Raw genomic sequence first — 14,978 nt, 5'->3', positions numbered from 1 at the left:
CCCCTTCACATTTTGATGAATTGAATGCCTCGTGCTCTTATCTGTCACACTTTTCTCTTAATTGAATTGGATGTTTTATAGTGAGTTATTACTGATAATATTAATATTGTGATATTTTTCTAAGTACTTTGACCATAGAAACTGTAATTTGTATGACATATTGTCATTAGAGAATTCAATATTTTAACATTTGTGTTTGCTGAGGATAATTAATAATAAAGTATATTTATTCTCTTTGTGCTCAGCACATACAAGTACCCATTTTCTAAAATAGCTTGTAGGTAATAAAACAATTTATAATATTTAGGATATAATAAATATATTTATTCTCTTCATCTTATCTTTACTCATACCTCTAATAGAGGTAGTGCCCTTTGACAGTAGACTCAATAAATATGAAAATATTATTAGATCATATTTTTTATTAATTGAATGGTATTAATCTGAATATAAATATTATGAATTTATCTTAAGATTAAGGTGAAGATTAAACTCCAACTTCTGGTGATATTTGCTTTTTAAATCTGTTAATTATGCTTTAAAGATGTGATATTATAAATAAAAGATGAAAAAAAAAAAGATATGATCTTACTCAACACAAGACAAACATCTCATGGATCAGAATGGAGCAATAAGCCTGGATGGTATTATAGGCCGTTGGACTTCTACAATATAGGCTGTCTGAAATTCTGGCCAGCAGTGCACCTTATTGGGGTAATGGATCCAAATAGCCCTGGCTCAGAACTTTGTTTAGGAAGTAGGATTACTATTTAAAAACAAAAGTAAGAGTAAGGTCCCTCCCTGCAAGTCAGGGGGTAGATAGAAGAATTTAGTCAGCGAAAATATATCCATGCATAGTCTTGATCCATGTGACTATGGCCATTTTTTACATGAGATTCTTGAACGATAAGTGGGAAGGATGGAGAAAAAACCTTGGAGAACTAGAGAAATTGGTGACTGACATTATAGGATCGATAGGTCCCTCTGAGTGGCATTTATATGGAACACGATTATCTACTTACTCTGTGCCTGTTCCTAGAAGACCATCTGCACATCTCCCTCACTGACTTTCTTGTTTCTATTCATTCATCTTCTTCTTTCCATAGCTATGACCAGCCAGTCAGCATATCAGCCACTGCCCATGATTGCCTATCTGTAACTCAAGTCATCCCACCTCTCTCATAAAGTGGATGATGTGATATACTGCCCTACACTCTGCCTAATGGAATTTACTTTTATCACTGTAGTTCAGGATTATCCCTAAATAGGACCATAAGACAGTGGAATTTACTTCTGACCTATCTATAAAGCTGGGCTTCATTTTAATCTTATCTTTATTATCCTACGAGGCTATAGTTGTGAGTTGAAGGATTTGGCACAGCAGTAAGACCAAGTACCACTCAGTTTACTTATATTAGCCAGACCTATTTGAACCTACTCTTATATATACAATTTTTATCTAATAATAGAATATTGCTACACATTAGAAATCACCCAGTTTATAATGGGCCAATGAGGCTACCTATGACACTGGTTAGGCCTCAGAGATAAGTTAGAGATTATTTTTCAAATAAATAATATTTGACAACAAAAGAGGATTTATCTCGAATGAAGATCTTAGGGTTCTGTACTGTGATTCTCCTATTCGATCTTGAATCATAAAAGTTAAGTAACTACGTTGCTTGCATCTTAGCCCAGATCTAGTAAAGATTCTTCCTTTGCTCCAGGCCCTATATAGATGGGAGCAGCACGTTCAAATGATGCGGGGATTTTACACTGTGTTCCAAACTAATGGAACTCCTATCAACTTTGCCAAATGTGAGAAGTCCCAGGATTTTTGCAGCATTTATCCCCTATTCTCTGGCAAGTTAACGAATAGCTAACTTAGGTAGTATTATAGTACTATAATATATATGGTAGTATTATAGTATTTTCGATTATATATGGTAAAACGCCAAATCTCTGATAAGTGAGGTCCAAAAAACTTAAGCAGTTCAAGTATTCATTTTGCATTATTGTAAGATTAAGAAACAATCTAGGCATGTCTATGTGTCCAGTTTGGGAGCTCAGTGGTTTGGCATGTGTCATCCAAAATGATCTTCATTTCGATTGCTGTTTGGTGCCACCTGGTGGTGGCTGTTTGACCTATCTCTGTAGAGTTATGGATGTTTCTGAATCATGTGGCTTGCAACTACTTAGGACAGTGGCTGTGATTCTGGGAATCTCCCAGTTAGTTAATGCCAATTTTGTCTTCCTGATCTGGGGAAATTCAGCTGGGAGAGTCTTGGCTGGGAATGTGGAAACTCACCTGCTTTCTGGCATTTTCCTGCTGAGGCCTCCTTGCTTAAGTTACTGTCCCTAGAAAAGAACTTTGGGCATCCAAAGAACTTGACTGTGGAGAAGTAAGAGCATGTTGCTCGTCACTGTTTATTTGTGCATTCAGGGGGACTGATGGATGGGCTATCATAGATTTTACTGTAATTGTTTTTCCTAACATTTTTTTCCCATCAGGACCAACTGGCGAGAAAATGGCAGCAATGGAATTGACTGACTTTTTTTAAAATTCCCTGTGCTGTACTCCACATCCCTGTGACTGTTTTGTAACTACTAATTTTGGTGACTTTCTTTAGAAGTAAATTATTTAAAATGACTTAAAAAATTTAATGAATAAGTATGTTAATTTTTTCTTTTTTTTAATAGTAAATATTTGCTCTAAAAATTTATTATTTCAAAATCTAAAATGTTTTAATCTGAATGTTTTGTTTCAAGATTTATTTTTTCAATCTCCAAAATTGTGAGATATTGTCGATGAGGATTTGGAACTGAAAGAAAAAAAACACGGAAACCCTAAGTTTGTATCATTTTACCACAACCCTGAACATTTTCTGAAAACTTATAGTTTCCATGATTTTTTTCTCCCTTGTTTTATAACATGTCTCTACTACTAAGAGAGATCCATTCCATACCACAGAATAATCCTCTCATCTTAGTTTTTCAGACTCATTGTTAATATGCTTAAGTAGGACCACCAATGGTGTAATCGGAATCTGGAAAACACTTTTTTCCAGATATTTTCTTACAACATATTTAAATTTGCAAATGTAAACTGACTATTTTCTAGCTCCTTGCATCTCATATGCAAGACATATCCAGCGACATATCCCACTTTCTTCATGAGAAAATTATATAAAATAGAGCGAAGATTTTGTATACAAAAAGACAATAGTGCAACAGAAATGAACAACTTTTGAAATATTTTATTCATTATGTAAGTTTTAAAGTTGAGCAGTAATATACAGCAACATTATATACTCTTCAGCCTTATTTCCCTGTTGATCGATCCTGAATTACTTTAGAATTTCCTGAGTTTATGCTGCATTGTCATTGTTGTTATACAGTATTGTTCTAATTATGTTCCTTTTTTTCCTCATAGCTTAGTCAGAACAATACATTTCTAATATTTCATATCAAAAACTCTTAGAGAGTTAACATCATAGCCATTCATCTCTGCTGCTTTCATCATGTTTGGAATATGATATGATACCACATCTTATAATTATATAGGCTTTTATGTCAGTCACTAAAATTGGATTCTGTTGTAATCATTTAATCAGGCCTAATTGGGTCCTATTGCATTGTCAGTTGACCACCCCAAGAAAGTGACTACAAATACTTTTTGAATGTTTTAGAGATTTGGATAAATACCTTAGTCAACCAAAATTTCCAGCGTTTTTAGATTTCTAAATTAGGCATTTGTGATATTAACTTGTCAGATATGGCAACCATTCTTTTGATAGATTAATGCTAAAGACACAGTCCTATAGTAAATAGCAATTCGAAATTTTCATTGGCACCATGATACAATACAGATACTGTCTCACAAAATAAGCTGACTGAAAGTGCTGTAGGCATCAGAAAATGCACTATTATTTGATTTAGTTATCCAGGCAACTTAGAGAGAGGTTTTAATCTAATCACACCTAAGTAGGTGGCAGTCAGTGAAAGCTTCATTAAACGATAGTCAGATCAGTACTTACCAACGGATTTTTTTAGTAAGCAATGATATTAATTGGAAATGACAAACTGAAGGCTAAGAAAGGTCCGTAAGTCTCACTTACCTGCCATGTGAGTATCGTCATTGCTTTACTTAAGTAGTGTATTATCGTTGCCATTGCAGTTCTCTTAAGCAACATCGATCTCTTGAAAGAAAGAATATTTTAAAAATATTTAAAAGCTTTAATTCATAAAATACGTTATGAAGATTACTATGTATATTAAAAAGTATTCATAGTTATAAATTCTATTTACTTGTTACTCCAGCCAGTACTATCACTGGCTCTATAAACAGTCTTAGTTTTAAAAGTATATGTAGAACCTCTTCCCATTTATAGGATATTCAGATTCCAATAGTTATATCCAACATCTTTTCTTGCTATTGCCAACAGTATTTGAATACAAATTTGAGAAACTGAGATCCAGTTTTACATCCACCTGCCTGTTGTTATTTGTTCATTAATTTTACCTATCTGTAGTATGCAGTATTTACCTTTTCCATTGATAGGGAAGAATTGCTTTATAGTATCTAAATTTTGCTGGTGAAATTTGTCATCTTTATATGCTCTGCTGCCCTGAGATAGTTGATTAAGAAAGTCTTAAATATTCTCATGGAGAATGGAGATTAAAAAAAAAAATGCCTCGGAAAAAAAGAAGAAGTTGTCTTTTTTGATGCATAATTTACATACAATAATGCAATAATTTAAATGTACACTTTTATACACTTCGATGGACGCAGATAATTGAGTTGATACTACCTTAATCAAGATAAAGAACAATTCTATCATCCCAGGAATTCCTCAAATAGCCTGCTCTGCCCCACTCTGTCCCCCCACACTCAATTCCCTACCCCCAGCCCAGGTGACCACTGTTTGGAAGTATTCTGATTTCTTTCAGTTTCGTTTAGCTTGTTCTAGGACTTGATACAAGTGGACCTACACCATTCATATACTCTTATGTCTGCTGTGTTTTGTTTTTTGTCTGTTTAGTATGATGTTTTGGAGATTTATCTAATGTTATTGCATGTTTCAGGGCTTTTTTTCCTGTCTCTTTTATGGCTGAGGAAAATTTTTACATATCAATATGTATTCACTTATCTGTTGATGGATATATGTATGAGTTAGCTCTTATAACTAAAGGTGCTCTAAACGTTTTTGTAATAGTCTATTTGTAAACATTCAAAATATTATCTTGGGTAAATTTATATATGTGGTATCATTTAATTATTTAATCAAATACCAAATTGTTTCCCAGAGAAACTGTGCAAGGTATCAATATTTTGTCTCTCAGCTCTCAATCTACCCTTGATTGCCTATTCCACAATAATAGAGCTGGATTCTGTAAGCTTGTCACCTCTGTACCAAACAAAATGTTAAGCTTTGTCAATAGAGAAGACCTCAAGGGCATTGCAGAGTGAAGCATTTCTCTTCTGGATCTGGAGTACTTCTGTTTCTCCTTACTTCTACTGAAGTGGTGCGTGAAGGGGAGACTTGCAGGGCTGCTTCACCCCATCTTCATGTCCAGTGTGTGCCATCCCAAGGCAAGCTTGCATACCCTGTCTTGGTGGGCACTGCACACTCCAGGTCTTGCTCTTGCACGTGAGCTCCCCATGTTCAAACTCCCTCCGAGGACCAACCAATACACAAGCTTCAGCCCACTTGTGTATTGGATGAGTGTTTCCTGCTTGCCATTGTCAGCTGTGGTTCCCTGCCTGCCAGCTTTGGTGCACTTGTACCAGATAGATGCATGGGGGATAGGTGTGGTGTTGCCTGCTTTCCCAGTGACTATGGACTAGCTCTGGTCCTGGCAACCAAATAGACTGCTTAGCCATCCAGTGGGCTGCAGGCTTCTCCAATGAGACTTGAATCTCAAATCTGTGTAGGAGAGCACACCTTCCTAGTTTGGTTCTTTCTTCGATACCCCATCTCATCACTGAAGTATTCTTTAGAGTTCTCTGTACCCCTTTATAGTTACTCCTCTGCTGTCCTTCCCCATTTGAGTTGTGTCTTTTTTTCTCCTAATTGATTTAGATTCATAACAACAGTTGTACCATTTTAAACTCCCACCAGCCATATATTAGGGTTAAGTGATCTGCATTCCTGCCAACACTTTTTATCATCAGTTGTTTTTATTTTTTTTTAATTTAACATTTCTTCTAGTGATAAAGAAGAAATGTGCTTATAATTTTATATTGAATTGAACAGATGCTATCAGGGGGTTGTCTCCTGCTTAACACCTAAGATCAAATTAAATGGTCATAATACAATTTCTTGTTTATATATCTACATTTGTGTGCATGTTTGTGTGCATGTGTATGTGAACTATCTAATGATAGCAGTATTTGACAGAGCTTTCAGAGGAAACATGTCTATGCTTAGAAGACTTGTTTTAGTATTTTGAAGATTAACTTTATTGTTCTTTTAGAAAGAGTTCATGTAGGAATTATTACTTTTACTATTAGGCAAGCAAAAAAAGATTTTATTGAGGGAAATGGTTAGTTTAGTCAGTGAATTTTGTTGCATGGAGATAATTTTGTGCCCTAGGAGAAGGCTGAGAAAGGCAAGAGTGCCACTCAAAGTGGGCCAGACATCCTTAACAGGGCGGTTGGAAGAGCTGCATTGCAAGTTATAAGAGATTTTTTTATGACTTAAAAGCTATCAATAAAAATACAAATGATAATGGCTAAATATAATTCCATATTAGTAGGACTTTTCTTTATGATTTTATTTCAGGCAGCCTTTTGACAAGTGCTAATTTAATCATAGGTATACTTAGTTCTAATATTGGAAAGACAATCCCAAATATAAATTTTTATGATGTGGATTCAGTATCATCATCTTTACCAAACAATAGATTAGAAAATGGAAACCAGTAATAATAGGTTTTTACAGCTAATTTTTTTGGAATGTGTTTATTTTAAAAAATAAACACTATTAGCAATTATCACTTTAATAAATTTGGAAGAAAATATGATGAAGTACTGACAAAGAAAATGAATGATAAAGAATGGAAGAGAATGATATTTTAAAACATTCATCAATACTTTAGAACAACTGTAGCATGAAATTCTGTATTGTAATAGCATCTAGAGTTTTTATTAATTTTGATTTATCGATGCAGTAGCAGTTAGATACATTTAATACACCTTTTATGACATTATTGAAATAAATGCTGTAATATTTCGATATATATTAATTATAAAGTAAATGAATCCACCAATTGTATATGAATCTTCTAATTTTGTAGACTTCCACATTTAATGTTTGTAATGGGAAGATCAGATTTAAAGTGGATGGATTTTACATAATTGAAGTAATATTAAGGTTTGAAACTAAGAAAGTCACTCCAAAGACTTGCAGCCACATTTAATCACATTTAGCACCACAAAATTGCCTGTCAAAAGTCTAATTAACTATCAGGCATTAGCTCCATTTTCCAGGCTGCTCACTTGCACAGCCTTTCATTATAACATCTGGCAAGTTTTAAAAAATTCCCTAGGAAAACTCTTCTTCCTATAGTTTTACAACATAAAATTATAGCGAAATAAACTGTTGTTAGAACTACAACAAAAGCATAATTGATGCTTTATCACTGAACCATTAAGAAGGATTTTATAATCATGTTTGAGTTACTGGTCACTTTATTTTATATGAGAGCATACAATTAAGCTTAAAGAGACATTTTACTAAGTGAATGCAGATTTGTAGTTTGACTTCACTGTTTAGTGATGTAATTTTTACCATATTTTTAAAGTTGAAACTCAACTCTCAATTGCACAGCTCACCTGCTATAAAATCACGATGAATATCCAATTTAGTCTTTGTTTTCTTGATTTTTTCCCAACTGCTAAATCGTTCTCTCATCACCTAAATACACTTTCTGTTAGCAATTGAAATTCAGAGATAAGAGCATATTTGCTTATATGTTTGTTATCGTAGTTGGAGATAAACATTCCACAAAACAAAAACTTGATGGTAAGAAAATATAAAATCTAGGAAGTAAAGGCTGATTGCTTACAGAGAACTACAGATGATGACAGATTTGTTAATTAATTAGTGACATCTGATGGCAAAAGAACATGAAATAATAATTACTTCATTGTGGTTAGGAAAAATAATCATTGAATAAGAATTCCAGACATAGCAAAATTATCAGAAAAAAAATATTAAAAGTATAGCATGAATTGCACATGTTGAAAGAACTACATAAGGAAATGCTTCAAGAAATAGATGGAAATTATAAAAGAGAATGCAAAAGGGAGAGTGAATTGCGAGAAGAAAGGATGGGCAAGGAAACTGGTAGAAAAAAATAATAAAAATGACTAATTTACAGTGGTGAGGTGGTGAAGTCAGGTACAATTTATGGCAAATGGTGAGGAATTTGAATATCAAAGATTTGGTGTTAATATGTTCACATTTATTTATGCCAGCTGTGCATGTAAACATTTAAAGGAAATCACTGAAAGAGATTTTGTAACTTCCAAAATAGCAGAAAGGAAAAAAGATACTAAATAAAATACATTCAGTACACTATGAAGCAAAAGAGGAAAGAAAAGCTAAGAAAAAAGGAAATATTGCAAAATAGAAAGCACAAAATAAAGTGTTAGAAAGAGTCCAATTATATTTTTTAAATCACAATAGATAAAACAGAAAAAGAAATATGTAATCTTAGATTAGATTTACAAATCCACCTAAAGTTCTTCAAGGCTGTCTATTAAATATAAAAATGAAGAATTAAAAATAAGTGAATTGAGGAAAAACTCTTTTAGGCTAATACTAATCAAAAGAAAATCAGTTACAGCAATATTAATACCAGAAAAAATCCACAAATGATGGAAGCGAGGAGCTGGAAGTTAATTCAGTTGATTCAGGGGTTATTGCCTCAGCATACCCATTCAAACAGACCAGGGCTTGGTTCTCTCAAAATCATGTCTTTTCTGCTCTGTAGTCACCATCGTTCCCATGCCAGTCTTTCTTAGAATAGATTCTTATCCTTTCGCTTCTGGACATTTGATTTCCCTGTCTTGATCATATGTCCTTCAAGGCGTCTCCAAATTCTTGTGCAAACCTAGCTATGCTATTTTCTAACTTAAAATTGTTCAATGACATGGCATTACCTATGAGGTAAAACTCCAAAAGGTAAGAAGTTTCTGTCTGTCTCTTTAGTGCTCTTTAACAATACTTGCAGGTAACATGCACATTTTATATTATTTCATTGATCCCGAACTGTCATTCCAGGAATAGGGCATCTTTTTAATACTTTTATTTTTTTAATACTGTCTCCTTATACAGCAGTTTCCTTTCATATTGTTCACTATATATGTTTCAAAATCTATCTAAGCTTTTACTCATTTTAATGATCCCCTGTTCACCATTATATGACCCCTTCATCTCTGTGTGCATGTATATTTCTACGCATGCGTGCGTGCGCATGATCACACATACACATACACACACAAACACACACACTGGCCTCCTAACAATAGTCTAATTGCCTGTTTATACATCTCTCTTTCAACAGAAAAAAATGTTGAATCTGTTGAGGGCAGGGTCCATTCCATGTAGGGTATCTGGTGCCAAAAATGTATGCTAACGCGCAGTATACACTTCAAGAGCAGAGTGTGAATTTGGAGATCATCTGGTCCAAATACTTTATTTTACAGATAGACCTAACAGGCTACATAGAGATTACTATTCTTTACTGTATTGGTCTTTGAAAAATCGGAGTCAATATTGGGTTTCTATTACATGTGACAAGTTGCTAAGAAATCTTTTCTCTGGCGTTGGCTGAGCCAAGGTAAATGGTTCATCGTTAACTCACCAAAAATAATATACAGCATGATTTAAGAGTGTTTTAACCTAGAATCATTAGGATTTAATAATTCTTCTAAAATTTAGATTTCTTGTGGAAAAACACTTTTTTTCCAGAAATGAGTTTGTACAGAAGTGAGTTTGTGCAGATTAGGCAGTTTCAGTCTTCCTTTTTAAAGTTTATCTTAGTTCTTGATACTAACAATAATACTATTTTTACAACATAGTGATGCCACCTTTTGCCTTTCCTTCTTTCAAGACCACCTGCACTAAACATGATTGCTAATGATGATTCCTCTGCTCCACTGAGAATTCAGCACCTTTGACTGTCCATGTTTGTTTTCCTGAACTGTCATCTACATTGTGTCCTTACTTTTCAGTTCCCCTTACATTGGGACATTTCTTCAACGATTAGATCTTTTCTTACTGACCTATCTGTCCACACTCATGTTTGTTTCCCGTTCTCACCGGCTGGCTCAGGTACTTCTACCATTATCAGCTGATTCAGCCTGGATACTACCAAGGTTATCCTGATCTAGCAGTAAGCAGGAAATTCTGGACCAAAAACCAAGCATTCTGGCTAAAGAGTGAGGGGTAGCCTACATCACAAATGAAATGCAAGGTTAACTTTTAGGCAATTGATTGAAATTTAGAATGCTTTTTCTGAAACAAAACAAAACAATGCAGTATTAGGTCCCCAGGTTAGTTCACATCCATCAGAAAGATTATGAAAGATTTAGAGAAGAAAAGAACATGGGCAAATGAAGTAAAATGCCATGACTGAAATATTTCGAGGGGTGGATTTCCAGGATACTTAAGAGAAAGTTAAGTACAGTAAAGCAGAATAGAATAGGTGGTGCCAATTTGAAAAAGATGGAAAGAGGAGGACAGCAAAAGAGGGAGGTGATGAATTTATGCCAGGCGTCTTCGAGATACGGGATTGATTTTAATCCATGGGCTTCAGCCAAGATGATGTTGTTCATTGTGTTATTGTTGTGATTTCAAGAATAAAATCTCAGACATCTGTATTTACAGTGTGTGATTTTTTTGTAGTCTTAAGCTGCCAACAATGTGATTCTACTAAAAAATACATATGGTTAAAATTACATGAATAGAAAGTGATCTTTTTCTTTTTGCAGACCTCATGTATTCGATTCTTCATTTTCACTTTCTATTATATTTTTCATTTCCTGACAAATACTTCTGTTTTATTTTATCATTCATGTAGCATTTTATTCAAAACCTTCATTAAATTAATTTTCAATTGCTATATTTGTTCTGATAATTTCTTTGCTATATACCAATTTTTGATATCTGATTTAAATGGATGTAGCATAAGAGGTGTCATGGAACTTTTGAAAATTATTCAATGCAGTCTGTATAAAGCAAGGGAAAATGAAACAACTGAAAATAATATTAATAGTCTGCACTCAAAGATTAGATTAGCCATGAAAGTTTTATATGTACTATAGTGTTTTATTTCCAAATTAGATTCTCCTTTTTGTAATAATATATCCTAGATTAGCTATATTCATGATGAGTGGATGACATCTGATAATAAGGTACAGTGTTAGTCACAATGACATTAAAAAACAAAATAGACTAAAAATGAGAAATAGCTCAAAACATTTTTAATGCCTTCTAAGTCACTGAATGTTTTTCATGTTGTCCAACAGATATTATACAGTTCTAAGATGTAATAGTTCGATGAGACAGTTTTTCATTTGAAACTGATAGTGTAATGAGAATGTTCTAGCAATTTGCATTTGCATAGTGAACAAAGTATCTTAAACATTTTATAGAGAATAAGATAACTAATATAGCTTATTTTAAATGTCGAAACTACTCAAATTAAGAGAAGCCATAATCGATCTAATCATTACTCATCAAAAAATTTTTCCTTAGTGTGGAGGAAATTGAAACATTTGTGTTCCAAATAGATGTATTTAATGCTTTGACAATTATATTATGGTATAGTATATCTATTAGTTAACGTTTAGACTATATATGTATTTTATTTTAAATATTATGCTTATTTGAAACCTCAAATAAGTGTTTTGCAGAAATATACTTTATATTTTTAAAGAAAATATGTGTTCATATATACATCTCTATATATAAAGTTTATATGTGTACTTTATTGAATTCATTGATTGTCAAAGCATATTCATTTTATTTAGGGTATTGACTAACTATGCTTAAGACTTAACACATTTTAAAGCTAAATTTGATTTGTACACCAGATACTAGTTCTGATTTACCCTAGGTTTAAGATCTAGAGAAGACTGGCTCAAATTCACATTTCATGTCCAGTGAGAGCCCAGGGCCCTCCCAGATATTTTTGCATATTCCGAATGCACATGCTGGTTATCCCAGCTCCATTTTTCTACACGCACTAGAACTTTATTTTCAGTTTGCCACCTTTCATGGCTTCTTTCTGTCCATTTTGTCCTGTACCCAAACTGGACACTTGGTGTCTTTTGCTTTTTCTTTATTTGTGCCAACTCCCTCTCTATTTTTCTGCCCACAATAAATCGCTACAAAATAACACCAGTGACAGCATTATTCATAATAAACGAAAGGAAGAAACAACCCAAATTCCCATCAATTCGTGAATGAATAAATAAAATAGGAAACATCTATACAATAGTAGGATGTTCAGCAACATAAAAGAATAAAGTAGTGATGCATGCTACATCATGGTTGTTCCTTGAAGAAAATACATTCTTCCAAATAAAAGAAGCCAGACGCAAAAGACCACTTATATGGAACGTCCAGAATAAGAAAACCTATAGAAGTAGGAATCAGATCAGTGGCTGCCCAGTATCGCTTGTTGTGAGGGAGTTGGGGAAATGGGGGCGATAACTAAGGGGTATGATATGTTTTAAAAGGTATTTTTTTGAGGTGATAAAAGTGTTGTGAATTGATTATGATAATAGTTTCAAACTGTGAATATACTGAAAACCAGTGAATTTCAAACATTAAAAGAATGAATTGCATAGTATGTAAATTATATCTAATAAAACTTTTAAAAACTATCATACACTCTTTGTGTTGGCAGTCACGAGGACAAAGGTTTTTTTCTGGAGAAATGATGGTCCAAGTCTCAGACAAAAATGATTTAGAAGTGAAAATGCAACATCCCAGTTCTTACCAGGATGCACTCAGTCAGTCCCCAGCTATAGCTATAGACTTTTCTTAGATATCCAAACACTCGTTAATGCCCACTAACCTCTTTCTGTGTTTCATTCTTTTTCTCTACCCACCTGCATTTATATAAGGAATACAGAAGTATAAATTATAATTCTCTACTGACAGAAGTATTACAGAAACGTACCCCAACTTTATGTCTTCACCTTTACTGCTTAGGAGGCAGTAGCAACTATAGAAAGTTTTGGTGTTAAAGTTACTGTTTTGATCACTCATTGTTTGACCATAGGAGTATATGCATTTTAGCTTCTGAATAGAATGCGTGAGACTGAACTGCAACTGTCTATTAACTCTAAGATATGTGGGTAGAAGCAGAGGTATCTCTTAAGAGAGGAAGAATGTGAAGACAATTTACAGTTACATGTTATATAAATTTTTGGATTGAAGTGTGTTTGATGGGATTAGAGACCTCCATTTTATACAAACATTTTAATATTTTTTGTACACATTTCTCTCTCTAGCTTTAGATCCAGCTAAAGATCCATGCTTAAAGATGAAATGTAGTCGCCATAAAGTATGCATTGCTCAAGATTCTCAGACTGCAGTCTGCATTAGTCACCGGAGGCTTACACACAGGTAAACATTGTTAAATTAAATCCCACTGATTGAATGGTACTCCTTATACCTCAGAGTATAAATATTTGGTAACGTCTGCTAAGCTTTTATCCAGAGTTTTATTGAAACAGCTTCAGAACCTTGGTTAATACAATTATGATTCACTTGGGTTAAATATAGTTATCAATTAGAATTCCTATCGATTATAGAATTTAGGCACATATTATTAAGTAAAGAGGATTTTGTGAAGATTGGATTAAAGTGCTACATCCTCATACTTACACTTTTTCAAGTTTAAGGAATAAATATAGTTTTGGCACCCTCTTAAGTATTTTTGCTTATGCCCACTCAAACATCTTATTCCCCTCGAGATAATTGGAAACAAAGTTAAAGGGCATGAAATGGATGATCGATGTTCATTCAAAAATATGAAAAGTCACAAAATAGAGACAGGGCCCTGGCCTGCTTCAGGGAACCATGCTTTTCGGAAGCCCTCGTGCTGGTGGAATCCTTGTCCGTTTCCTGATGGCTGACACAAAATTCCAAGAGGAGAAGAAAGGGTTTTCAAATCTTTTATACTGATCATCACTGCTTCTGTAAGATAAGCTCTATTTTGAGAAGGATCAGTCAGTCATTCAGAAGTAGCCTGTGTAGTTTGGTGCTGAGTCTTAAGAATTGGAACAGGCCACAACTGAGAGTGAAATCACCGAGTACCTGATGGAAGCCAACAGGTGTATCTGTATCCTTTATTACTTTTAAAGGAATTCTCTGTATGAGAACACTTTTCTGTGATAGTGGACCTAATTCGTGTTGTGCTTTTCATCAGATGAGCATTGGGATTTCTCTGTTTGTATATGTTCAGAGAATAATTGGATTTGGCTTTAGTGTACTTACACCTAAATTCTGTTATTCAAACACCAACAGACAGAACATAAGTAGCATTTCTAGAAAACAGCAAATATTTACATTTCTTTGATGTCCCTTATTAATGTGAAAGCACATATGCATAAAGTCCTTTATTATATGTTGAGTGGATTAGAGGAATTCTTTATTCCATAATGTCAAATCTATCATGGCAGATTTCAAGGACCAAGGCAGGCTAATGCGATCAAGACAGAGCGTTTGGGAATGAGTTCACTTGGAACAAAGAATCATAGAATATCAATAATGTACTTGTAAAAAGTAAGAAAGAGAGAGAAGCAGAGAGAGAGAGAGTGAGCGAGCATGCTACAGTTTGGGCATGTAAAGTGTAAAAGATCTTCTATGGAAATAGCATTTCTATAGAGTCCACATACTTTGGGAAGGCTCAGACAGGTGAAGCAGAGTTATTAATAATATATCCCCCCTCAA

At 33.9% G+C, this 14,978-nt stretch overlaps 1 protein-coding gene across 3 annotated transcripts in view; it reads left to right on the top strand.

The window, feature by feature from the left end:
- Window positions 1–14,978, top strand: part of SPOCK3 (SPARC (osteonectin), cwcv and kazal like domains proteoglycan 3) — a 319,126-nt gene that overhangs the window by 137,159 nt on the left and 166,989 nt on the right. For all 3 annotated transcript variants that reach the window (XM_039876322.1, XM_039876320.1, XM_039876323.1), the window contains one exon: window positions 13,535–13,649. In XM_039876322.1, the coding sequence (XP_039732256.1) occupies window positions 13,535–13,649 (115 nt within the window). The remainder of the gene's footprint in view (window positions 1–13,534; window positions 13,650–14,978) is intronic.

This window comes from Pteropus medius, unplaced genomic scaffold, assembly GCF_902729225.1.
Source record: "Pteropus medius unplaced genomic scaffold, Ma_sr-lr_union100, whole genome shotgun sequence".
NCBI classification, from domain to species: Eukaryota; Metazoa; Chordata; class Mammalia; order Chiroptera; family Pteropodidae; genus Pteropus; species Pteropus medius.
The sequence above is the reverse complement of the archived record's forward strand: the minus strand, read 5'-3'. Positions and strand labels throughout refer to the sequence as shown.